Raw genomic sequence first — 27,994 nt, 5'->3', positions numbered from 1 at the left:
GAGTCGCTTGACGCTTGAATGGGTTCACACGATTCCATTCACCAGTTTAGACCGGTTTTGTGAAGGAAAAATGGTCGATTAGACCACCCGAGAGAGTGCTGCCGGTGGAAGGGTAACGCAATTTGATGATTATATTAGCATTGTTTTATCGATCCGATCGGGTATCGAACCCTCCCCAGGGACGGAACTTCCAACTTCCAACCAAATCTCAAAAGCACCCATTCGGTTTTGACGGAACCTTTACAATTTGCTTTGGTGCGATGAATTTTGGAAACAATTTGTTGAGTGAGTGAACCCCGCGTTCCCGCGATTGAATCGAAGAAAAGTGTGACTTACTTTTTATTTTATTGTACCTTCCAAAGGCACAAAAGCTGAAAGGCAGCCACCTGAATCGATTGACGGGTTTTACTAGGCAAAAAGTCGGTCCTTTTTTTAAGATCCCTTTTACCAAAAACCCTAGCTTTTGGCTGGCAAGGTTCTTTCGTAACCGGCCGTAGTGTAGTACGCGGATTCGACATTCGCTTTCTTCCGGCATGTTCTGTTTGAACCGCGCAGTTAATTTATCGGCAAACTCGAGCGGCAGCATTAAAAGAGCACGCGACCCTTTGCGACAGTTTTCGCTACAGCAAAAGGGCTGGGGTTTTTTTTTTTTCTTCTCTCCAGTGGTTCCCGGAACAGATGGTAACTTGGCCCTTTTTCACCAATGTTTGTGTATGTTTTTTTACAGCACCAAACGAACGCGCGGGTCTGCCAATCAAACCCGTTCCCGTGCCGTCCCGTTCGTGATGGCATGTCGGGTGAAATTTCCTTCGACAAATTTATGAGTTAATTTAAGAATTCATTCACGTCGATGAGTAGTCAGTCAATGGAGTAAGGATTTGCAAAATTACCCAGAAATAAATCAATGCTCGCTGGTTGGTGAATGTGTTGGTACGAGCATTTTGTATGCTGGGAGAAATAGATTGCTTTACGAGCATAAATTCTTTTCTATTATGTAAGCTTTGTTTTCATGGAGCAATAAATTAGCAAGCAAAATAGAAGCTTCAAGTGAAAAGTGATTAAACAATTCTTGGTTGAAAACATTGATTTGCCGAATTCTTGTCTAGGAAACAATTAATTTAAATCAATGTTTCCTTTAAGATAAGAGTTTTATTATCATAAATTACCACATTTTTATCACACAGTTGTGCAGGAAACGTACGTGCTACAGTACTACAGAGTGTTTTTATTCCCAAACATTTCAGAAAGACCTAACAGACATTCATCTCTGATGGAAAAGGCCGAACATAGCACATAGCTCCATGCAGACAGGGGTGTTTCAGATCCATATCCATCCTATTTCGGACAAGAAGCAATACTTTCTAGTGCAATCGGTAAACATTCTTGCCTGCAAAAGCGCTACTCGGACCGTGGAATTCGCACATTCCAATGGCCGGATGCACTTTTACAGTTCATTGCGATAAACAAATGGGCAACGCCCCTCGAACAGTTGAACAAACTGTGCGGTGTGTGTATCTTTTCCCGTTGGTGGGCTATTTGTTCATGCCGGAGCGCAGAAACCAAATATCATTTCTTCCATGGTTGATTGCTGTTTATGTTGCACTCGCAAGCATTAAAACTAAATTTCTACTCAAAACCACGCTCCAGTAAACAGTTCTTTTGAGTACTTTCTGACGTCAATGTATAAGGACAGTCATTTTTGCACAGGTTTTTCAAGAACTGTCTTGGTTCGTCTTCGAACAGTGTTCGAGGCGATGTGCTATTGGGAAAAATATTTCATTGCAATATTTCGTAGGAATGCCTTCTAGTTGAGCAACTTAAAATCATTCGCCCGACCATGCGTCTCCATCGGTCTTTCATGCGACGGCTGCCGAATTTATGCCAATTTTTGTCTCTCTCCCTCTCGCGTGTGTGCTCTCTCCGATCTATTTTCCACCGTCAAATTCCCACGTTTGTGGGTGGGTAGCAATTGAAGGTGGTGATTGTTTCACTTTCATCTCACGGGGTACTTTACGGTGGAAATGTTGCATCCAGCTGTCAGCTTCCATTAACCTTTGCCCGGACGCACCAGGTTTATGCGGGCCGCCTCCGCCGTTCCATCCGGTCTTTCGCTTCTTGGCAGCAAATTAAACAACCACCCAGAAGCTGTCATTAGAGCCGCTGCGACGTTGCTAGGTAGTGTTTTAAGTTAGCCAGTGGAAGAGAACGGCCGAAGCTGAATATTACGCATGTCGGTCAGACGCGGCTCTACTGTCTTTGGCTTTGATCAATGTGATCAACTTTCACTAGTGTTTGGCGTGTCTGGTGCGATACTGCTAGGTTGATAATGCTTATATTACATAAGTAAACGATTGAAGAACTGTTTTGCTCTATCTAATTAACGTAAGGTAATGTCCTATTTATTATTATTTGGAAAAAAGAAAATTCGCCCAAAAACACGATAAACCAATAGTGAATTGTCTGAGAAAACAACTTCCACCTACTAATTACTACTGTTACATCGGATGCTTTTGTTACATCTCGAGCTAGCGAACAAATCAAATATTTCACGCACACACCCAAAACCCCGACTGACCTCGATCGCGCGTCCTCAATACCCTTAACGTTTCCGACGACATTCAGACGCTTTTCGTATTATTTTCATCCCCCACAACACCACACTTTTGTTCGTTTATTTTTGGGCGTGTGAGGTGCAAGAGTTCAGGTGAACCCATTTCATTGAATCGCGAGAACAATTAAACCAGCCGTTCATTAACCTCACATGATGATGTGTAGAGGCGACTGTACCTATTGTGTTGCGCAAGGGAATCATTCAAATTTAATTTAAGCAAAGGAACAGAAAGGAAATTGTTTAAAACTAGTGCCGTAAAAATTGTCTTCAAAAAGGCAACTATAGCTTCTTTTAAAGGCAACTTTAGCTAATTGCCAAACAACGTTATAAATCAAATGTTTTGCTTGTTATTTCATGACCTAGTTGGAACAACCACAACCTATCAACTCGTTCTTTCAGTGTTTTTCTATTTAAAATGGTATCTATTCCCAAAATTTCAACACCAATTACTTACGCCACTCTTTCGAAGCAAATCTTAACATTGCTAAGCAATTAAAACTGTTTTCAAGTCATTCGATAGTCGAGAATCATCTGTATCGGTGTTTCATAATTTATTACATTGCCTTTTACAGTTCAAGGTGAAAGGTCTCAATATGCATTGTGAAAGAGTTTTCTGTTCCAGTAACATGAAAGATGTTTAACGTTTAATGACAGAACGCACTCCTTGAGGCACCTCTTGAGCGCTGGTTTGGGTAGCAATCGTCGAGGCTCTCAAGCATTCTAAATCATATTGTAAGAATGGAAACCAGTGTTCAAAGAATTTCGATTCCATTACTGATTCGCTGTAAGAATTGAGTGGTGAAATGGTTGCCTTGACTTAAGCATTTCCCAAATATTTGTATCAATATTAATTTTAACCATTTCTGATAATATAACCTTACGTAACCAAGCGGCTGTTTCTGGCTGTTTTCCTGTAAGCACACACATCGTTACGCAAAACCGTTGAATCACTCAAACTCATCGTTCGCGTGTCTAGCGTGCCTTCGCCCATTTTTCATAAATATTCATCAACTCGGGATCGGCCGGATCGTGAACCTGTTAGATCTCATACAGCATTGGCTCGTGGCGTTCAACAATCAATTTGGCGACAACATTTAAACGGCCCATTTGGCTATCCCTTTGAACTAGCAGCGCCCGTTTAATGATTGTATTTGTTCCCATCGATTTCCCAGCATTCGTCGCTTACGTCGAGCAGGGCCAATGAATAAACATTGCACTTATTTATGGGCTGAATCGTTAATCGATCCGTCCGGAATTCTTGTAACTTCGCATGGATCGGAGACGATATGGAAGATGACATAATAAATGCACCACACCGTACTACACACCAACTGTTCATTCTTCATGCATGTTACAGTAAAAAAAATGTGCCGATATTATTGTAAATGAAATGTTTCTTCTGACGATGTCCACCAGGCGTCTCCACCGTGCGCAAAGAAAAGTTTGTGTCACACGTGTCTGTTGCGAGAACGTGTCTTGACAACTTGACACTGAAAGCGGCGGCATGAAAACAAAATGCAACCTGTGCATATTTATATGTGTATTAGCATTTGGCAGCTTGCCAAGCGGCAAAAATCTGCCCATTTCGCAACGATTCGTCACCCGCCAGCCCGGGCAGGGTTACTGGCGGCTGCGTTGACATTGACAATGACACTGAAATGGTCATCCTGCTGCCGCTTTCTACGCTATCGTGTGTGACAACGGCGAAGACGCAACCGTATAGCCGTATATGTTGCAGCCGCGAGCAATCGATTCCACTGGCAACCGAACGGGGAAATATGTCCCCAGCGTAGCGTGAAGCGTGAGGCACATAAATTCTGCAACATAAAAAGGAAACACCGTCGGTGCTCGTGCGACACTCTTTGGCGGGGGCAGACGCGACTTTATATGCTGGTAAAGAATTTTTTTTTTCCTGCATAAAAATCCATCTTTCACGCGTGTGTATCCTAAGTGCCAAAATCGAGTGTGTCCTACACTGGTACAAATGGTACACTCTTCACCTGCCTTTGTCTTACCCTCTCTCACCCGGTGCTAGCCACCGGTGCTCTAAAGCATGTTATTTATGCTCGTTACTATGGTGCGCAGTGTATGTTATACGGTTTTGGCTATTTTGTCCCTTCGATTTGCCGATGGCGTGCATCGAACCGTGTACAGCATGAAATATGCAGATGCGCGTCCGGGGTCCGGGGGTTTGTGCCGGAACACTAAAGTATTGTTCCTCTCCGCGTAAGTGATATATTGTAATGATTGCAAAAATGTATGCAAATCGAGCTTTTGCTAGACGCAAACACTCTACAAAAGTGCTATAAATAACGGAAATATGAATGTTACTTTTGCGAACGGTTTTCTTTCCATCTTATTGGGTGCGATATGATACACTGCAACAAAAAACAGGAATTTGCTATATTTAATGTATTTTAATGGTCCACCGCTTTATGTTGGAAAAGCAAACACATGAAGCATTTTGGAGAAAAGAGGCGTATGACGATGAATTTCACAACGAAAACTACATATTGTACGTTGCAGTACATTCAAGACTGTATGTCAAACAAATACACTTCAGGAGGATTATTGATCATCATCAGTCCAACTTGCTCATCATCGTACATGCCAGATTTTCTACGATTTGAAATGTCGTTTTAGAAATCGAAATTTTCCTTAATTAGAGCAAATGTCACTAGGAATTTGTTGTGGAATAAGTTCTTTTCTTGGTGTAGATGTAAACGCTCAGTAATGAACAGAAGATTGAGGATGATTTTTTGGCGACATTTTTGGTGCCAACGGTAAGATCACACACATCACTACACGCGGTTAAGCGTTAGCGGAAAACCTGTACCAGACACTAATTACCCAACAGCCTTCGGGCATGTATAATTAGGCATATGATTAGACAACGCGACGCGAACGAAATTGACAGTAGATCAACTTTTTGTGTGCTTTCTTCCCAACAAAAAAAAATGAGAGGGATTTTCGGCCGAGCTCGCTACGCAACGTAGTCATGTGGACTGAAATGGGAAAGAAAACAAATCGTCTTTTACACGTGCTGTTAATTTGACCTATTGCCCATTGCCCTAAGCGGAGTGTAAACATTTTTTTTGTTTGTTGATGGTGTAAATTGAGGATAAAAATGCCCAAAGAATTGGTGACACCACTGAGTACTAATACAGGCAACACTTAAAAATTTGGGAATTTGTTTGCAATCCCAACGCTCACCTTTTCCACATGTTCGTTCAATTCTAGTCAAAGGTATTTCTACATTGCGTTGGACATATTACCTGTTTAAAGGTAGTTTCATCATATTCTTTTGGATCTTTTATAGGAAACGTAAGGTTTTTATTTTCTGATAGATATCTGGGTAGCCAAATTGATTGAAATCATTTTGGTTTCCAATACTGGGTGATCCGTACAAGACATTAACTGATCGTAACGTATTTTTAAAGTTCTTCCAATGGTCATTAGAACGATATGTATATTTTCAGGATCTCTTGAATGATTTAATTCTGCACACAAAACGTTCACTTGTAGCAACAGTGATGAATATCTCGAAGAGAAACGAAATAGCATTTAGTAATATTTACGAATGTAACTTACATAGAAATGTTTTAGCAGAAAGCCTTTAGCGTTTCCCCTTAGACTAGATGCTAGCGCCTAGCAAACCACTTAAAACTGCATCCGTTTGTTCGCTTAAAAGTGCATCGTGCTGCACCTAAAACTAGCAAAACTCTAGTTAGTGCTGTGCTAACGGAGAAAAAAAAAGTAACCATTCATCATGTTTCCATCTCAATTGCTTGCTCATTATTCGTTGATTGTGCGCTGTTGGTCACCTTCATTCACCTTCATTTCATCGACGGCTCGCAGCCTCATCTGTAACATAATCTATTTTGCCGGAACTCATCACGCATCCTGTTGTGCTTTTGCCCGTGTACACGTGTGCTGAGTCCATCTTTCTTTTTTCCTTCTCTTTTTTTTACTTTCAATCCCCCCGTATTTCGTCGAAACACACGCACACACACATACACATTTGTGTTGTGTTGGAATGGTATTGTTACTCCGGCACGGGGGTTGATCGAACCCGTTAACGGTGCACCACCCCCACTGTTCGATTCCACGATTATGACGCGAACAAAACCTCACCAAACAAACGATTCTGCAAACCGCTTATCGCACTATTGATAAAATGATTTTATATAAAATCAAATATAACAAATCAACACCACCCAATCTACACCGGCCCACTGGTTAACTTCATGCCAAACACCCACACACTTCATCCCCACCGTGTGCAATGCTTTGCAACGCTGTCACTGTTGTACACAAACAAAACCCACACCCGCCGCACATACGCCATGCGCCACACTAACACGATTGTGGAACCGAACACGAAACAAACTGGTGTGTTCCACCTGCCTGCCCACACCACTAACCCTGGATTGGGGTCGAATTTGTGCACTGCCGTGCACCTGCCGACATCCGGTCCGACACACGAGCAGAAACGCGCAAGGATAAGTTTGACAGCCGTCATCATCGCGATAGTGGCGGCTGTGGTGGTGCGGCGGTCGGCGGTGGCACCGTCAGCACATCGTCCTCCAGCGGGTCCGGCCAATCGTCCGGTGGTTCCGGTTCCGGTGCGGCTGGACATTCGACAGCAACCGATGCCAGTGGCGGCAACAATGGTGGCAACAATGGCACCGGACAAAGCAATGGTGGTGGTGGAGGTTGTGGTGGTGGTGGTGGCAATGGTGCAGGCTATGCAATCGTATCGCAACATCAGCCGCTAGCAAAACCGGAGCGTCCGAACAGTTTGGGACCGTCAAAGCTAACGCGGCGGATTGTCTGCTATCATGGCGATGGTTGTAAGTATGATCGGTACAACATTTGTAGCAACATTCTACCGTTATTAGCTGCTTGCACGGGACGATCAACGCATACATACGTGAAAGTTTGAGCTTGGAACAGTCGCAGATGACGTTTATGATCAAAGTGGAGTGATCTTTTAAAATGAAACATTTGTTTTATTAACCCATTACATCCCAGCGTTTGAAACTTCATACACAAAAACGTTCTTTTTTTAGTAAAGCTGTATTTATAAATTTAAAACGTCCAACTTGTTTTAAAGGATACAAGATGATGAATTGAGAGTTCCTTTAGTGTTGAATTAGGTAAAATAGAGCTAAATAACATATCATCAAATATGTTAACAATTTTAATTTTATAAAATTCAATAATGCTTTCATATGTGGTAAAACGATAAAAAGTTTGTATAAGAAATTGTTTTTTACAGAGATAAAAAAAAATAAAATTTGTTTTAATTATTTATTTTATTTTTAATAATTACATATCTTGTCTGCTGAAGATGACCGAATGAAAATAAAGTATTTGTCCTTCCATTTTTGGTCATTTTTAGATGTATTTCACAGTTTCACGGTAAAAGTTGCTTACTCCTGGGATGTAATAGGTTAAGTAATTTATGACACAGGCATCGAAGGGTTAACGAAATATTCTTTGTAAATAAGAATATGTAAAATTTTAAAATAAAATTGAACGAATCACTTCCCACATTCAACCAAACATAAGCTCCATTACGCTTTATTGTGTTTGTATGTCAAGGGTTAACATTTATATTTGAATAAAAAGATTTAAAACGAATGTACATTTTGTATGAATAGTCGTTGATTGAAATAATGTATGTAGTATCGTTAATGTTGTCAGTTTAAGTGAATTTTCGATCCCATAGCAAAGCAAAGCATCAGGTCGTGCAAAACGTATCGAATCATAAATATTGCCCCACCGGCTACAATTTGCCCGATCGCAACTAATTTATTTTGTTTTTAATCCAACCCCGTTTTGCCTTCTCTTCCCGGTGCAGTTCAAGATAATCAAAGGAAAACACCACCGCCGGCCAACGATGGCCAACAGCAGCACCAGCTGCAGCATCATCAGCTGCAGCAGCAAACGCAATCTCTACAGGCGCAACACCACCACCAGGCGCTCCAGCAGCAGCTGCAACAGCATCACCAGCAGCAACAGGCCCAGCACCAGGCCCAGCAGCAAGCGCAACAGCAGTTGGCCCAGCACGGGCAGCACGGGGGCGGGCACGGGCATGCACACGGGCACCACGGTTTGCCGAACCACATCGTGCTGTCGGAGCTGCCGGAACCGCCGATACCGGTGTCGGAGATTGGTCCGATCCCACCACCGCCCATGTTCTCCACGCCCAGCCCCACGCTGGCCGGGACGCGGTCGCACGGTTCCGGCGGCAGTGTAGGCGTCAGCATGGGCAGTGCCGGTGGTGGCAGTAGTGGCGGTGGCGGAGGCCAACCACCGAATGTGCATTCCACTAGTAGCAATAGTAGTATTATGAATAACATTATACCGTTAGATATGAACGATTACGACTACGACGGTAAGTACATGTGAATGTATGTAGACGAAGGGCTGCCTTCCAAATAGCTCCTGTTAGTACAACTTCTTCCTACACTAGCGTAGCGTTCTAGCATGGGATTGAGAGAAATGTAATCTTCTAGCGCAAAAAAAACAAGAACAAGCTTTTCCCAGTTTCTACGATCGTGCATTTGCTGATACCAGTACATAACCCATTTCCATTCCCCGAGTTGGTAATGTCGACACACATGGCCACCAAAACGGCGGAAATTGAACGCTCGTCACTCAGCGCACATAATCGCACCAGAGTGCTCTGTAAAAGCTGGGCTCTTTTGTTGTGGAGGCGGTAGGCGGCGTGCAGGAATGTGGAGCTAAAATGAAAAACACGAAACCATATTGCATATTTTGCTTTCTTGTGCACGTCTCCTTCGTGTGCCTGTTTGTCGCTGCTGTTGCACTATCATCATCCTTGCAAAACGAAACTGCACCTACTAACGCTTTGGCCGACACTAATCGCACCCCAGCATGATATAGTATCCTTAGGGTGATTGCTTTGTTGGTAACAACACACCACAATTGTTCGACGACACGGAGCGATGTCTCCAATAGTTATGGGTTTTATGGGAATTTATTTGAGGTTTTTTAAGTTTTTTGGCCCAGCAGAAATTGTACAAAAATTGGATTAATGTAATGAATTTCAGAATATTTTTTTTTATTCACAAAAGAACGGTCTGACCATATATCTTCTAAGCGTTCCTTATTATATAACATTTGTTAAATCGACAACAACTTATAGCTATGTGGATGAAGGACATTTCCTTTCCTCACCGGCACTAAGGATGCACGTTTTCCCGGGTTAGCTCGGTAATGAGTGTATATTGCGTACAGTATACATACACACATGTCCTGTCTGTATGCCACGACGTTGTATTCGAGATAGTCCTTTAAAGCCCTCCTGCATGCCAGCTCCTAATTGAGCTGGAGTGATGGCGTTAATAACTCTGCCAGATAGGTCACAGTACTGTATTGCCAGATGACGGTACTAGACCGTGAATGTTCTAGCGGCCTCATACAGCTGACCAAGACCTTGGAGTGGTTGTAGCACCATCTCTAGTCACAACGGGCCTGTCGTCCATGTTTGTAGTCGCTGATTGCTGATTATTTGGTGGAATTTGTTGTATTTTTACGCTAATATCTGATGGCCTCCTTTGGTCTCTGGCAATAATAGGAGTTGGAGTGTCACTTCCAAAGTATCGTAGTGTCATCAACGTAGTGCTAACTACCTATGTAACAAACAAGAACAAAAACACAGATCACAAAAAAACCTTCAAGGGGATGATAGTGCATACCTACAGGATGGAGAAGGGGAAGGAATCATAGGGATATTGCGATCCCTTTGGTAAAGTCGAACAGACCGTGGCCGTCCGTACACGTAGTTCTTCTGACCCAGAATGTGTGTCCCAGAATTGGCACAGTGGGGGATCTTCCTGATGGCCGAACGGCTGCTAGAAGCCGGGGCTTGTGGCATCGAATTCCCCACATGACCAGAGGATGTGGACGATGTCATGGAATCCAACGCTACAGCTACAAACCTTGGAGTCAGACATGCCTATACGTTGAAGATGCGCACTCATTGCAGTAAGGTTCGTTCATTCGTATGATGGAATGAACGCACGACCTTACCGGGAGCCTGTGAAATCAGAGGCCTGTGGTGAGATTGAATACAAGAACCTCCCGAGATCATCATCCTCCTACATGCTCTGCCAAGGTGCCACGCAAAACTCGATGCACCAATCGATCTCTCAAAAATCTGCCCTCAGAGGCACCTTGTTCAGAGGCCCAGCGATCTGCCTTTTCATTTCCGGGGATGCCGTAATGAACAGGCAGTAAAATAAGCGATATTCGAAACGCTTTATTAAACAGAGAGCGTAGAATATTCAAGCATTTTTCGGATAAAGTAATCAGAGCTTTTTATAGCCTCTACCTATTTCGGTGCTTCGACAGCGCTGAGACTTTCGGTAAATAAAAAACAGTTAATTTCAGCATGTCATTTCTCATCATTCCATCCGATCGGCTATGGATGCAACAGAACAATGGAGTCGACAGTTATCTGTTGGCAGTTAGGGATTGCGATCAGGGCCAATACATACTATGAACACTGAACTAAGCTCTTCTTGCGTATGGCTTGCGTTGTTCAATGGTCATCAATTGATCGTCACCGAAGCTTGGCGATCCTTCTTCACGCGCACGGTCGTTGACATCGAAATCGCCATTTTTAAAGCGCCGAAACCGATCACGGCACGTAGTTTCACTAGGAGAATCATCTCTGTAAACTTGTTGAAGCCCCCAGAACGCTGCAGCAGCTATTTTCTTCGAATTGTGGAAGAAAAGTAGCACTTCCCGCAAATGGTGATAATTCGGCATGTAATTTGACATTTTCCCTCAGCGTGTCGGCCATCGAGAGAAGGGTGTTTACAATGGAATGTGTAAACCCTTGAGTGAGGATTAATTTTACAAAGTACAAAGTACACATAATTTAGTAGTTCTCTACTAATTGTTGGGTGACATTTGTGGACTTTATAGATGGATTGTACTACAATTCGTAAGAAGATTATTTTTATCCTTTTCTATAGTTAGTTTAAAATAAGGGTTTAAATTTATTTCTTCGCGACTCAATGCAGTTTATTGTGCGAATTCTTTGGGGAGTCAAAGTCCACCAACGTTACAAATAGTTTTTAGCTTTCATTCACGATATCTGCAAAGGTTAGCTACCAAAGGAAATATCTAAATAAGCTCAACATAACTCGACGCTGGTTGAAAATAAACCATCGACGTCAGTGGCGGGAGAAGCCGAAAAAACAACTCTTTCCTTCTCATCGCGAGGAGATCCGCTACACGTAATCGTGCACTTGTGTCCCTGGTTTGCTCCTGTTGCTTATCTTTGCTTCAACTGACGCACTTACCCATCGTCAGACACCTCCCCCTCCCCCGAGGCAAACATCCCGCATCGGAAGGAGTTTGCAAAATTTCGTTCGTTTTAACCAACACCCCCACAAAAACACACAACGGTGAAAGGTTGCCATATGGACTGGCTGGGAAATTGCACGGACACGGTCGAAATATTGTAACCGTCACGAAACAAAACGCTTCACTGACTTGCCGTATAATTATACCTCATCGCGCTACAAACGCGGTGCACTAGACGCTGATGGATGGGGCAATGTGTAACCGCAGCAGCAGCAGCAGCAACAGCTGACAAACAACCAAACGGGGAACACCGTGGCACTAGGTGGCGGGCCAAATCGGCGATCGTGCAGTACCCGAATGGTACTGTGCTGGAATGTTGTTTGCCGTCAAGTTGCGTTACGGTTACCGGTATCCGGGGCTAATCAGCTTCACCAGACACGCCAATGAATGTATTTACGTAACGTGCACTGGAAGAATATTGTCCCGCACTCCGGCCGCAATTTTGCAGCCATCAACGCTGCTTCCGCGAAGGATAACTTCCACATCCGGTCGGGCGGAAGTTGTTTTGGTAAATTTCACGCGTGGTGTATTTTCCTCTTGTTGCTCTCTGTCCTGATGTTGTTGCTTTTTTTTATTATTTTGGGCACTACACGTGAGTTTATTATTTTTAATTTTCCTCCGGGAAAACATCCATCCAAGCGTTTCAATGAATGAAACCCACCAGCGGCAACTGTGTGCTGCTGCACCAGAACCGTTCGCCGCTGGTTGGGTCTGTTTTCTGTTTAATGAAGCGCCATTTTTGTGAATGAAATTAATAAAAAAAAGGATTGCAAAAAAAAATGGCGAACCCGACCGTTTAAAAGAAATGGTAGTAACATGACATTGAAATGAGAATCTGCTTTTTGACCGCTACGTCAATCGTTTGCTGCAACGTTGGCGTGGTCGAAGCAGCCGGCGATGGGTTGGTCTGATTTTTTTTTCAAAATCTCAGCAACACCAATGCCGTCACTAATGCGCTTCTTGTGGTGGTGGGTGTTGTGGATGTTTTTTTTTCTTGTTTCCTTCAGCTCCATCACGTCACACTTTTAATCGGCATTAAATCATCGACCTGTAAAAATGAGGGAAAAGCACATGTAGTCAAATAGCTGATGGGTTCTTTAGGTAGCTTTAGTTTTCCCATTGAGATCGAATGTATCTCCCGCCTTATTAATTCAAATTCGTTTGAATGGGAAATAAATGTGTGACGATAACCAGTGCAGAGTGGTTTAAAATTAGACTACAAGGTGGAAATGTGTCCCTGATTAAGGCGTGGTAAATGCTCCTGGTTTTCGTGAATGATATTTATTTGACGTGACAAAATGTCTGTCACCGAAAAGCGCATCGTTCAAAACAACATTAATCATACTTGAAGTATACAATGGCAAAACTTCATTGGAATTTGATATCCATTTTTTTTAAAACTTCAACCCACATATTCGTACTTTAATCATACATTCTCTCGCAAAAAAATAATTTTTGTACAATTCTTCTAATCCCTATCATTTTGTTTCCTCCCGCTTTGCTTTCACCGACGCCTACAGATCATGAAAACAATGATCAAGAGGAGGTTGATTCAGACGAAGACTACATGTACCCGATGTCCCAGCCGAACCCCAACATCGACACGAACCGGATCGACGAGATACCGGCGAAGGAGCCCAACATTAACGCGGTGCCATTGAAGTCTGCGCTGAAGAAGAAAGGCTCCAACCCGGGCACTCCGACGCAGGACAACCGGACCCTGGCGGTGCGATACGATACTAATCCACCGGCTGCGGCCACGATCAAGTAAGTTGCATCTTGCCGCTTGGTGAATGCGCTACACCCTGGCGAAGGAGAGGAAAACCTTTACCCTGATTAGTATTCCCGTCGCGAAAGTTAGCAGGCCAGGCAGGGTTTTGCTTCGACCTAGCAAGGTTTTCCGCTTTAGTTTCCCACACAAAATCCCTTTCTCAACCCTTGTTTGCTTTGAACCGTGTGCGCTCTCCTACACGACACCCGATTGTTCTGCAAGAATCGTGATGGAACTTTCCTGGTTAGGTCGCAACTTGGTAGCTAGTAGATCGGAGCACAAATTCCCAACAGTTGTGGCACTGTCTAGTGTGAATCGTTGTATGTTCTAGTGCTGTTCGGCAATTATTGCTCGTTGTTTCTAGTGATAATGGACCGGTCAACCTTTGCTCGTAGTCTCGTAGAGTCATTACCCTACCAGAAAACGTTTTCAATCAACTAGAACCCACCAAAAATTGCTCATCTTAACTGTACATTTTCCAATTTTCATATTTCATTGAGTCAGTATCACAGATCCACAGTTCGTTTTTCGTTTTATCTGTCATTTCTGGTCCTGCTCAGATGTTAGAGTTTTGTTAACTAAATTTACCTGTTCGGAATTGTTGAATGTTCCAGTGCTTTCGTACAAACAAAGCATTGGAACTGTTTCCTCCATATGTTTTTAGACACTTGTTTTTTTCACATCTCTTCTCACTTGCTGTTGTCTACTGCTTTCTCCTGTCTTACTCTCTATTCCATCGTTCGTATTTGCAATGTCCAATTTCGTATCTTCTACTTCACATTTACTTACCTCTCTTTATCTCTCTTCTACTCTATCCCCCTCCCCTTTGTTGTCCCTTCTTCGTGTGTAATGTAAACTATTCAACAACCAAAACCAACATTCCTTTCTGTACATTTTAGGCCAGTTTTACGACCACGGATTAGAATATGGTAATTTTCACACAATGTTTATTACTCCTCGTTCCTTTTGATCATTGTTTTTGGTTTTGCCAATTGCACCCACTTAAACACTGTTGTTTTTCCTTTTAATTTATTGTGGCATTTAATTACTTCATTATGCGAACCCTGCTTTCTGTTCGATTAATTCATTAACTTTATGGATTGATGATTGTGCGATCGTGTCGTGACTAACCTATTGTTTTGGACAGTTTTGGTTTTTTTTTTATTTTTATACACCGTTCTCTCGCATCACGCATTTAAATCAACGAAAACACGCATTTTGCTAACATTTTATAGTTTTTTTTATTTGATTTTTGTTTATTCCGTTTCTGCATTACATGGGTTTGTTTTCCCTCTGTTGATGCCGGACCATACAAACTGGTTGCTGTTTGTAGCGTCACATTTTCACTCTTATCTTCCCTTAGATTTTCCACCCTTGGCTGTAATCACGTGCTGGCCTTTTTTGCTTACGGGCACGTACAGCTTCCGTAGCATTAATTGGATTAGCATTCGCTTGTCACGTCTAGCAGTGCTGCAGTGCTTACCAGTTCGCTCCCTGCATGGCCGTGACGAAAATGCGTGTGTCTCAGATCAACACAAGTGCACTATCGTGTCGCATTAAAGCACAATACAACACTGCACAGTGCTGTGGCGGCGGGTGTGTACCGTCAGTGGTGTATGTTTCTAGCAGTTGGTGAGCTAATTGAAATAGCTAACATGCCCACGCTTATTTCACCAAACCGGAAGACGATTTATGTGCACAATGTATGGTTATGTGTATCGCTGGGTTTTTTTTATCGTAACATGTAACAAAGCTCCCTTATGCCACATAACAGTAGTAAACGAAGTTAGATTCTGGAAGGAAGACGCCAACATTCCGACCACAATCTTTTAATCCAAACAAGATTACCAAGACGTTGTTTGCGGTGGTCCGGTATGGCTCCTAAAACTGAAATGATGGCAGAACTTCATTATTGTGACATCTTGAAGGGGGATGCATGGTGTAGCTACGGCTATCAGTTAAGCTCGGCTAAGCATGCTTTAGATGGTCGCAAGATATATTGTCAAATATTTATGTCAACTGAACCTACCGAACCTTTATTCCTTTGATAGAGTTGTGTCATAGAAAGAAGAGCTTAAACTTTTAGGTTATTCAGCAATTGTTTACTCTCTTTCAGTCGTTTTGTTTTCGTAAGAAACCTTTCCCAACAAGCGGTAAAAGTAATTCGCAGAGAAATACAAACTGATTGCTGCATCACAACGCACACAAGCTTGGTTGTGACATTGTGGACACTGAGCGTTCAACATTCAAGTTTCACCCGAGCTTTCACCATTTTGGATAGACATGAGCCGGATGAGACGTATTACAAATCACTCGAATTAATTTACCCCACCGATCCATCGTCCAACCTTTCCGATCCCAGGGCCTTTCCTGCGTAAGATTGTTAAGGCTCTCGTGAGGATTTGACGGCAGGATTTGATGGATCGGGCGCAGGCGTTTTCTCCACCACGCGGACCGTTGCTTTACTTAAATATTTAAACGGAGTTCATTCAATTCCAAACCCAAAACTTTCGGTTGTCCATTTTGCGGGCCGGCAAAACTGTTGCTACCCACAACGCATCGGACCGCAAAGAGACCTTTGTGGACAAATTGTACTTTCTTATCCCTTTTACCCTTTTTCCTCAACCATAACGCTCGTTAGTTTGGTGCTACCCTGCGTAAAAGGCTTTGTGCTGTTGTAAAGCTTTTGTGAGGTGTTATGAGTTAGGCAGGGTAGCGATGCCTTATTCAACGGGTTACAAGCAAAAAAAAACAGAACATACCCACCATGTCTTTTGCCGGACCCCCATCAAAGGAGACAAATTCTGGGTGAAATAAATTCCAGGTGTTACTGGGTGGGCTTTAGCAAGCCGTTTTCTTTTGGTTCTTTTCACAAGTAAAAGAAATCATCTTCCTCTCCGGGTGGTGATCACTATCAACCTTGTTTGATATCATTTTTAAGCAGCGCTACTGCGTGGGCGCTGTATGTTTTATGATTTTTTTTTGGTTTAGTTTACAATACAACGTTAAAATGCACGGTAGACTTGTTTTACATGGACGAGGGAATATTAACTGATGGGTATAATGGTTAAAAGCGTATCCAAGTGCAAGAGCGGCAAGCAAATCATCATGTTCGACAATGTGCCCTTCCCTCGCTTGTTCGCTATGATGGCTCATTTAAATATTAACTGCAAAGAAAGAGCAAAAGTTCAAAAAGGTGTCCCATTAAACGAAAGGCGCAAAGGGTGTCGGAGTATCCTAACCTCATCTAAACACTACCAAACCAATCCCTTTGCTAGCCTCGGATGCGTGGAATGGAGTGTGGCAAGACTTTTAATAACCCTAGAAACTTCTGACGCATAAAGAAACACAGTCGGATAAACAATATTTATCATGTTGTGGTCCCCGGTCGTCCGTAAGGGTTTTTGTTTTTTTGTTCTTCCGGCAAACAACATAACAAGCATTATCTGTATCAGCACAGCAAGCACTACTTATTTGCGGTGGCGAAAAACAAACCATCCCTATTTCGGCGAAACTCTTTAAGCATTGCAAAGATTGCCAGACGTTGCTCGTGGATGAAAAATAATTGGGAAGTGTTCACCGCACCGACAGAATCACGTTTTCGTATGTACGTTGCGGTAAGGGCAAATAAGCACGTTATGATTTATGCACGAACACAGCGTCCGTTTCGCGCACTAATGATGGATGCTCGCTGCGAAAAAGTTATCATTTGAAAATAGAATCACGTGCGCAGTTCAGCTTTTGCATTTTCAGTTTAGTGATTTAGCATCTCGCCCTGTCAACGGTTCGCCGTGGTTAAAACTACTGGATTATGTTTCGGCCTACGCGCCTCTGTGTGTGTGTGTGTTTGTAGGCCGGGGGCGAAGCTTTCGTTTGAACAACATTTCACTTAGCTTATTTGCTACACGTTTTCTCCTTGTAGCGAAAGAGCTAGTTTGAAGTGGGAAAAAGACGCATATTAACGCTTGCATTCTTGAAGGTATGTGTGATTGTGATGGTGTACGTAAAACTACACGGTACAGTCGTGGAGCACCCTTCAAGAAGGCCAACAGACGTGGTGGCGCAAAGTGTTAATTTCCTTCTACAAACGGCTTCGGGCCAACTAACACCGTATCTCCCCTGCCCGAGGGCGAATAAACAAAACACAAAGCAAGTCGACTGAACATGGCGAACGTTTGCGCTGTGTATGCCATCCATCCGTGCACGGTTCGCAAATGTCCTGGGGGCGATAAGGCTGCACGTCACTCCGGGGCATCCATTTGAACAGAATTTAACCGGAAGGAATTGGTTGTGCTTTTGGCTGCTTGAAGCGCAAGATGTTGCAAAAGAAGCAACATATAAAATTGAATTGCAATGAAATCGTATTCACGAGCATGATATCGCTGGAGCACCCTTTTGTATGCAATTTGGTTGGTAATATGTTTGATAATAGTTAAACAAAATGTTTCTAGTGTCAAAATGTCGCAGAAACATTTGAAAGATGCTATAAAAACAGAAGTCAGCAACACTGTATCACATTTCTTCAGCAAAACACATCCTCTGCAGCATCATTTCCATGTGTCGATTGTCGAAACTTTCGCTCCGAAAACCAGCACGAACCAGTCTTAATTAAACCGCACACAGTGCATTTCGCGTTCTCGTACGAATGTGACATCCATCCATCAAAAGTCTCGAGGCAAACAGTAAAAGAACACCCAATAACATAAGACAATCAACACCAAACCCTTGCATGCTCTGCATGCTTGTAAAAGATGCCCGAATGGTTTTGCTAAAGGACCATGGTTGTGTCTCTTTGTGGGGCACCGTTGTTTGCTCGGTACAGTACACTACATTCCCTTACTACGGGCACGTGTTCCATTACATGCGCGGGTTCCTAAAGTCAACGTTTCATTCGTTTATGGTGTATGGTCTGTTCTTTGCCAGAGCGGCTAATAAACTTGATTACTTCTTCGTTAAATGTGAACGGGACGCGATTATGTCAACGTACCAGACACGTGACGTTAAGAACCTGTCAGACACTGGAGACTTACGCTACTTCGCTTGATAGTTGAGACTAGTGTGGTCTTTATGTGGCTGATATTGGAGTTATAAAAAAAAGGATACTCAAGGAGGATCAGATGTCCATTCGCGAATCTGTCTGAAACATCACGATTTATGGAAAATAGCAAATTATTTGCCAATTCGTAGTTGGAATTATATTTTACCTCATATGTTCTTTAATTTGAGGTAAAATTGCGGAATACCTTCATCAATACTCCACTGGAATAACTACGCCTCTGAATGGGTCTCCCAATGTTGTGGCGAATAAATTATCCCCACTCAGCTTAATGCTTCGTAAACTTGTGCACATCAAACAATGAACCACGCCAGTATACTGTAAACTCTATTACTACGATTAATTGAGGACCCCAAACCTTTTGCACTGCATAACCAGCTGGTCTCGCTCTCTCCCGCTCTTCGGGACTCACTGGGGGACTTTCAACGCTTACCAATCGCTCACAGCAAAACCCCGGACGGATTAAAATTTGAATAATTAATCTCAACAAACTACCGGCCCCCGCCACGCCAACAAACAACAAGTCGGTGTGGAATAAAACTATAAGCGGTACGGAACGTGCCGTTCCCGCATGCAGCACTGGCATTATAACGAGTGTAAAGGTACGTACAGTGCGCTATCGCGCTTCGTACATCGTTCCACGATGCCAACCGGAATCGCTGAGGATGTAAATTAATGTTCGCTCCGTTTGTTGGCGTACTTCCGTCGCCATCCTGTCAACTGCACGTAGCCTGCAGTGCGTTGCACTTCTGTCGAGCTTGCAAAATTGATATCTGCCACGCTAAGCATCGCATTATCCGTACGAAAGCTAGTTTTTCTTCCTTGTTCCGCGCCGTTCGGGTCGTCTGCTGATGATGGCGGATACATAGTCTGTAGTCATTGCGAAAGGATAACATTCCCTTTCCCTGGAAACCCCCCCCCCCCCCCCCCCCCCCCCACATTTGCTGGTCGTCTACTTTTGGAAAACCATTAGCGGAGTGATAGCACACCAGAAAGCCACTATTATTTGTGCAAGTGTATGATAAATTATTCCATTATAATGATAATGTCTTTCCACACTTTTCACACAACCCACCCAATTATATGTGTGTGCGCTTCCGGTGGCGGGGCAATCTCCAGCAAAGCACGATGGATCGTGCACCTCGTGCTTTTTTTTTTAATGGAGCAAGCTTTTTGGAGAAAGCTCTGGAGAAATTGCGTTACTGACAGCTTCAATTGTAGCAGCGTTCAGCATGAGCATTTGTGTTCTTAAGTAAGGCAAAGCCAGTGGCGCTCGAGACTGTCACCAAGGGTCAAAGAATGTTAAAATTCATTCCGCCGCGTAAGTCCGTTGCCGCGTTGTCTTTGAAACGATCGCAAAAGGCGCAACAAACACTGTGTTCCTTTCGCAGCCGTACATATTTGCAATTCGGAAGGGATCTTCTTCATTTCCCACTTTCGGACAGCTTCGTTGGGGAATAAATTGTTGTCTAGTCAGACTCAGACTTGTCAAAACACAAATCTCGCGAGAGTTTCTGTTCGTGTACCGAGCCATCCATGCTAGCGACAGTGTTCCGTCTGGTACGGCAGTCATCAGTCATGCAAATTTAGTTTTGTCGCTGATCTTCTACAAATGATTAATTGTCCACCCCTACTTGGTCCTATGTAGCAAAGACATGTGCATGGTTTATGTCGCGCATGAACAGTCCTGTTGATGGCACATGCTTTGTGTTTATGCTTTGTTGTGTTTTCCTCGTGGAAATTTGTAATTACGAGAAACATAAAACAGATAAAGCACAATCAGAACAGTAACTTTCAACAGTACATAACCATTAGGACAGAATCTCACTACTAATGACAATTCACATTACAAATCCGGCAACCAATATGCATGCATGCGCTTCGGAAGGTTCTAAACTAGCAAAATAAATAATAAATAACAGATGGATTTTATGCGGTACGGTACACTCATGTTGCACTTTTTGATTGGTTGAGTTTAGTTTTAGTTTTCTTGTGTTACATTTAATACATCTCATTTAATATTACATCAGTTACGGTTTCAGTGCCTTTACACACATGAAATACATGGTTTTTGTACATGCCTGTTTGTAAATTGTGTTATGATTTTATACATATATTAATGTACCTTCCCGGAAACATACAATAACCTAAGTGTAATCTTTTTGCCACTGACAGCAATAAAGCATCACACTGTTCCCATCCATTTCAAGTCGGCAATAGACATTTAACTTCACACTAATGAGTAAAACTCTTCACTTTCCCCACACCGTGCCACTTCGATGGCGTTCTGCAGTTCTCGACCGATGCGTTTCCAAATCGGCCTACCGAGCACGATGGAAAACAAGGAAAATGCACGCCCCTTCGTGATCCGTGAGACCGGCGATGACTGTGATCAGTCCGATGGGCCAATCTGCTACCGGGACGAAGATGCGGACCGTGCAGCCAAAATTGCACGGAAGGAGAGCCTCTCGATTAAGCTAGCACTGAGGCCGGACCGGCAGGAACTGATCAACCGGAATATCCTACAGCTGCAATCGGACAACGAGAAGCAAGAATCGAAAGAAGCGATCGGTGCCCGTTTAATCCGCCGGCTGTCAATGCGCCCCACGGCGGAGGAACTTGTCGAGCGTAATATTCTCAAAAGTAAGTAGAATATAATGCGAATTCTCTCATGTATGTTCGTGTATGGAGGTGTTTAACCTATTCAAACTTATTACTCGCCAGCTCAATCACCGGCGGAGGAGAAGAAGCAAAAGGAGGAAAAGAAACGCTATCTGCTGCGGAAGCTCAGTTTCCGACCGACGGTCGATGAGTTGAAGGAGAAGAAAATTATCCGCTTTAATGATTACATTGAGGTGACGCAGGCCCACGATTACGACCGACGGGCAGACAAACCGTGGACACGATTGACTCCGAAAGACAAGGCCGCCATCCGCAAGGAATTGAACGAGTTCAAAAGCTCCGAAATGGCCGTGCACGAAGGTAGTCGACATCTTACCAGGTACGTTATCCGGATGCGCAACGTAACGAGTGTTGGTGCAAACACTGCAACTGTTAACATTTTCGTTTCTCATTTTAGGTTTCATAGGCCATGACAACTGCAAGGAAGGGCCGAACAGAGCAAGCAATTTGCCATTCATTACGTTTTACATTTCTCATTAGAAATTACTACCATCCAGCGTCTGACGGTGTACATATGAAATGGTGAAGTATACAGCAACGCGGTTTTGTCGTTCATAAGCACCACTGACCTATCACATCGGTTTGGTTTTGGACAGAGGACAATATCCGGCATATATGGTAGCGGAAGCGGCCATTTCTGTGCCACCTGCATTATTCAGTAACGATTAACATCCAGCAGTAGAATGGAGGGCAAAGCTTTGCTGGAGTGGTTTCCACTTTACAACTATTGAAAGCTCGCTGCCTGGGGACGTATCCTCAAACAAGCCTGTACTGTTCAATTAGAATTTCCCACCAGTCTACAAAACAACCAAGGGGATCACAAAAACTAAGATTCCAACAACCCAACATTTTCATCGTACATCCCGACCGATGCCAATCCGATTCCTCGACGATCATCACGAACAGACATAATTTGCTCCTGGTTTATGAGAGGTGAATAACAGGCGGCGAAGATTATAGGTTTTATCCATCCAAACACTGATGACGCTCTACTGATGCCACGGGTTTGAAGTTCGAATAATACATGCCTAGACAAATTCCTCCACGAAATGAAAGGCTACACTTACTACCCGATACTATCACAGTTCGGTTGCGTACTGTTTTGTATTTTGTAATGTAAAGAACTTTGCCATGAGTTCACGTCTGAATCGGATGCTGGAATGCGTAAATGTGCAATTAATTCATTGCTGCAATTAGCATTGAAATGCTAAATAATTTCAATGCTTTTATTTCCGATTCAGTAGGGCAAAAAATGGTACGAACAGCGCTAGGCAGAGCGGCTGGTGTGTAGTAAATGTGTAGCAAAGGAATAAGGTATGTCACAACACGAAACAACATCCCGGGTTAAAGGAAAGATAACACAAAACAAAACATCCACAATTGGAAGAAACAAAAAAATAAGGCAAGATAAAACTGTTTTGAAGAAGGAAAAAAAACATAAATGAGAATAATCATACTGTGATAATGTTGATGACGTTATTAGAATGTTACCGACAAGGAGGAAATGAGCATGAAATGTATGTAAAAGGGTGAGGGGACACATTTTTCAAAACAATGGAACTGTGGAACATTTGGAAGAATGGCAGTAGTAATCGGAGATGAGTTTAGCTATGCGGTACTAGAGACGCTTACAAAGATGAGGCGAATAAACGAGGCGCAAGGGCAAAAGGAATGAAGAAAAATAGCATCACATCTGAGGTGATGTGGGAAATCGTGTTTAGAACGGAACGACGAGACGGACACATTTAGGTATGCTCACCAGGTTGAGCACATACGGCAGTAATCACAGCTTAATGTGAGTTTTAGCAATATAGGCACCAGACAAAATATGCCACAGCAATTGTGTGGGAGACCGGCAGTAGCGGCAGCAGCAGCATATGCGCGCGGGCACGATCAAAACCAGTGAACATTAAGTACGCAAATACACCGGACTGAAAAGCGACACAGTGAGAAAGAAAACTGTTGCACTGCATCCAACACCTGCACACAGGAGGGAAGAAAAATGTCCTACGTCTGCTAATGCAGACTGGCACATTGCCAAATCATGGTGATAGTGCTGCAATGAGTAATACTACTGCTACTACTACTGCTATTACTACTATCGCTAACACAACCACCAGTACCAGAAGCAAACAAAACGAGAAGAGAAACGAATTCATTACATTGTACATATCCTGCGAATGCAACGGACGGCAGCAGAGTTTTGATCCTCGGTGCGAACGTATAATTATTCCGGAAGGATATGCGCATATTATTAGCATGCACGAAGCAACGAGCGGTGAAGAATCGGTGTTTAAACTTAGAAATCCTTTACCCATAGAAAGAACTTGGTATCGAATGCTTGGAAAACTCCTTCACATCACGCTCCCGTGATGCACGATAGTGTAAAGCCGTGTTAGAATTCAATTTGATCAAATCACTTAGAGGAGAGAGCGAGTGAATAAGATGCTTACGCGATAACTCTGGCATGTGGTGTTGTAGGTTCGCAGAGCAAAGCAGCAAAAAAAAAACACACATACACAAATTCATAAAGAATAGATGGAAAAGGGACAAAAACAACGAGACAGCAAAGCAAATGGGAAGTGAACAGAAGAAAGTACATTTTGATAATAAAGATATATTCATCTGCTCTAAGAGAGCAACTGTTCACTTCAGTAATCAAACAAAAGTCTTTAACAGTCGGAGTGAGAGAAAGTACATGAGATTTAGATCTGTCCATCCGACAGAGATACCGAACGTTGGTAAATAGCAATTGAAACATACTACCAAGTGAAACGAACGAGTTGTAGGTGTCGGCTGGAGAAAAAAAAAAACAGAACTAAAATGACATACCGAATCAGGAGCGAAAAGCAATTGCAAAGCGATGTGTAAGATACGGAAACAGATGCAAACAGATATTGTCCTAAAACTAGTAGAACCGTTTACTCCTGAGAGCAGTGAATGCAACTAAAACGATGTGTTCGACAACGATAACTTGGCTTTGGAAAAGGCAGAATTAAAAAAAAAGAGATAAAGCATTAACTAAACCATAACCATAATCAAGCATTAAAAGGCATTTTGGTGAGCCAAAAAGATATTTGTAGCAAAACGGTGCATCATACTGCATCAGAATATTTCCACAGACACACAAACACACACACAACATACAACTAGACGATCCACACCCACAACAACGTTGATCGTTGGAAGGCACGTTTGTAGACCGACTGGTGGTTGGATCCCCTCTTTGGACTGAGTAACGTTATACTGGGTCCCCACAAAACTATTTTTGTTTTCATCACTTTGAGGCTTTTGCGGGGGTTTGAGCACGGTCCGGAATTATGCACTTAATGACAAAAAGTTCCAAAAATGAGTTCCCATGGGTGCCGTGCTAATCGTTCGGCCTAATACACACACATTAGTAGGATGTAGCACACCAAATACGCACAAGATGCGAACGAGAAGAAGCCCTAATGACGAAAGCCTTTTCTAAATACGTTGGTTTGTCATTTAGCTCATGAACTTCTTTTTATTCGGTTGGTGCTGCGAGGGATGATCATTTTAAACATGATGGACAACCCTGCCGGGTGTGTGGTGTGTTTCTATGGAATACTTTATGAAACCTGTTACGTTTCTTTGACGCAACGGCATTCAAACTCCTTTGGCATGTTGTTGGCGAAGGCTCTGTGACTTGATGTGCTCGTTTTGATGCGTGACCACACCTCGGCCCATGTGGCTGACGGTCACGTAAATTTACATGATATTTGGGTACTCTTTTCCCCCATGCTAGAAGCGTAAACAAAACCTTCCAAAATCGATTATCCAACAACACCCGCCCCTCACACAACCACAACAGTGAAACATCCAAATGCATAACCAAGTGAAAATGGGAGAAAATGAAATATGAATTATGAATAAAAGAAAATTTCAATGCAGAAGTAACGGAATAGAAACACGTTAGGTTTTAAGTGTAATACGTATAAATATATATATGAATATATATATTAATATCGATTAATAAAACAACAAGGAACGCTGAAGTAAAAACAGAAAACAGAAGACGAGTGAAGGTAAAAGGATTAGGATAGACGAGTGGGCGGAAGCAAGTGTTTGTAGCGAAGGACGGTTACGGTAAACCGTTGACAAATAGGACGCGACGTGTGTCCGGAGCGAAACAAATCAATAATTTGTTAAGACAAACAAACAAACAACAAAAGAACACAAAACAAGTAACGACAAATAAAAGAAGAAAAAAATAATAACAATGTATCTTTTACTGCGGGCTGATTAGTGTCCGAGGGTTTGAATGCTTAGTGGTAAGTTTCTTATACATAACTCCTTCTTCTTTTTTATTTAGAGAGTTCTTCTTCTTTGACTTTAATTTCCTCGTGTAGTACGATTGACCATCCATCCTACTAATGCATTAGTATCGCAAAAGTTTTGTTTCACATTGTCCCTTTTTTCGAAATCCCTGCGTATTAACTGATTGATGATAGCTTTGAGCAACAATTCTATCACGTTGGGCTGACATGGCCTGGTCACTAATCTGCTAGTTAATGCTCCGCACACAAATAACCGCCAAACATATCCTGCAGCACCATCTGCTCCGAAATGGCGAAAGCTTTGTCGTCCACTGATCCTGAGCCAAGACTCATGGCCATTTAGGTCTACTGGACGTATCAGAGTACGGTATACGAAGTTGGAGTGAACGACCCAGGCGTAGGAGTTTGTGGAGCCAACCATAAACACGATTCCCCGTGATCAGCCTCCGGATTGCGTTGCTTAAATCTTAGTCGAAAGTTAAAATAGTACTTAGGTGGTACAACTCCTCGACTACTTCGAGATAATCGCCGTCAACGGATACTCTGCTACCCAGATGGGCCCCCTCTCGAACAGAGCCGCAATGAGGTATTTTGTCCTCATCGCATTGATCCTTAATTCAATCCTTAAGGCCGTAGATGTCATCTGCGAAGCCTAGAAGTTGCATAGAGCGAGTGAAACTTGTGCCCCGGATTTCGAAGCCCATATTTCGCATGACACCCTCCCTTTCAAACATGAATCCTCCCTTTTGCAACAATACTCGGTAAGATACAAACGGTTCCGACAGCAGCCTCGAAACTCTCACCCAAAACTCGCACAGGTTCAACGTTAAGGATACCCTTCAATAAGAATATTGTCCCAGGAAGACATGTGACGTGCATCAGGCCGGAGTGGTACCAAATCCAATACAAAACGTTTTTCCACTCGCAGAACTAACTACACAACTAAAAATGATCAGAAAAGTTTTAAATGGCAGGCCCAAGAGTGGTCCGCGCAGTGGTTGCGTGGCAGCGAACAAAAAGTTGGGCACAGGAAAACACCAAATCACACATAGGGCGGTGAAGCGGATCGGCAAGGAGAAGCAATCAGCAATGGTTAGGCATGAAGTAGGATGTTATGTGTAATGTCGATACACACGGAAATTCACCAACCGGCATCCGTGAACATTCCAAACATCGTGCTGTGCAGATACTCTTTGACACGTTCTACGCCGTGTCAAAATCGTTCAAGCCGATTTCTATAAGGCATCACCCAAATTTGGGCGATGCGGCGCTGAAAGTGTTAATACCAATACAACAAACACAGTACATAATTTATTGTGTCTAGTGACAATCATATTGCTCTCAATCCCTTTTCTAATCGACAGCACTGTGCCGTTGAATAGATTTTCCGATTTGAATCGCGTTCAGTGAGCAGAGCATTCACCATGTGAGCTTACGTTATCTCACTTTTGACAGCTTCATGTCATCTCACGCCATCTTGTCACTTTCATAGCAAAGCCGGCCTTCGTGCACATCAGTTGTGTGGTGGTGAAACATCGTAATAACTTGGCGGTGAAAAGAACGCACAAAACGCGTTTATTTAAAAGTTATTACAATACGCTGAAAGCAGTGAATATTCCGTGCTCAAACGCTAATGTTTGATTAAAACGATATGGTGGAAAAGATCTACTTAAAATCAGTGTATCGTGCAACCGTTCTACCATATTTCTGAATAGTCAAAAATCGTTATCGGATAGTTAAGAAATATTCCACGCTTTACGGGTTATTCTATTCGTGTTTTGCTAATTGGTGAAACCCCATCTGTGTGTGTGTGTGTTTGGTTATTTCCTGATGAAAATATTTTGAATCTGCTAGCCGTGAGTAACAACAATGCTCCAACCAGGAATAGGTTCCATTAAAACGAAATTATTCGATACAAGCCCACCGTACGTATATGGGTTGCTTTAAAAAAAAATCTACGAAATTGGAAAAAAGACCCAAACCCGATCCCGAACCGTATATCAACAAACAAAACATCAATTTTGAAACAAAAAGAAACTGAAAGCTGATGCATAAAATCCTGTGTTTGAAATTGTGAGTTTGGTTGGGTCTCGCACCATTTCAGGTGAGCTAACACGTGCTAACGTGTTTGTATCAGTTGTGAAAAAAAAATCAAATCTCACCTC

General features: G+C 42.8%; 1 protein-coding gene across 1 annotated transcript in view; it reads left to right on the top strand.

The window, feature by feature from the left end:
* The window catches only part of LOC128714453 (homeotic protein female sterile-like), a 98,404-nt gene extending 76,365 nt beyond the window's left edge, over positions 1–22,039 (top strand). The window contains exons 6-11 of the mRNA XM_053809328.1: positions 8,478–9,014; positions 13,540–13,786; positions 14,690–14,719; positions 21,140–21,489; positions 21,571–21,847; positions 21,926–22,039. Coding sequence (XP_053665303.1) covers positions 8,478–9,014; positions 13,540–13,786; positions 14,690–14,719; positions 21,140–21,489; positions 21,571–21,847; positions 21,926–21,941 — 1,457 coding nt within the window. The 3' untranslated portion in view covers positions 21,942–22,039. The remainder of the gene's footprint in view (positions 1–8,477; positions 9,015–13,539; positions 13,787–14,689; positions 14,720–21,139; positions 21,490–21,570; positions 21,848–21,925) is intronic.
* Positions 22,040–27,994: the final 5,955 nt, after the last annotated feature.

Source organism: Anopheles marshallii, chromosome 3 (assembly GCF_943734725.1).
Source record: "Anopheles marshallii chromosome 3, idAnoMarsDA_429_01, whole genome shotgun sequence".
NCBI lineage: Eukaryota > Metazoa > Arthropoda > Insecta > Diptera > Culicidae > Anopheles > Anopheles marshallii.
The sequence above is the reverse complement of the archived record's forward strand: the minus strand, read 5'-3'. Positions and strand labels throughout refer to the sequence as shown.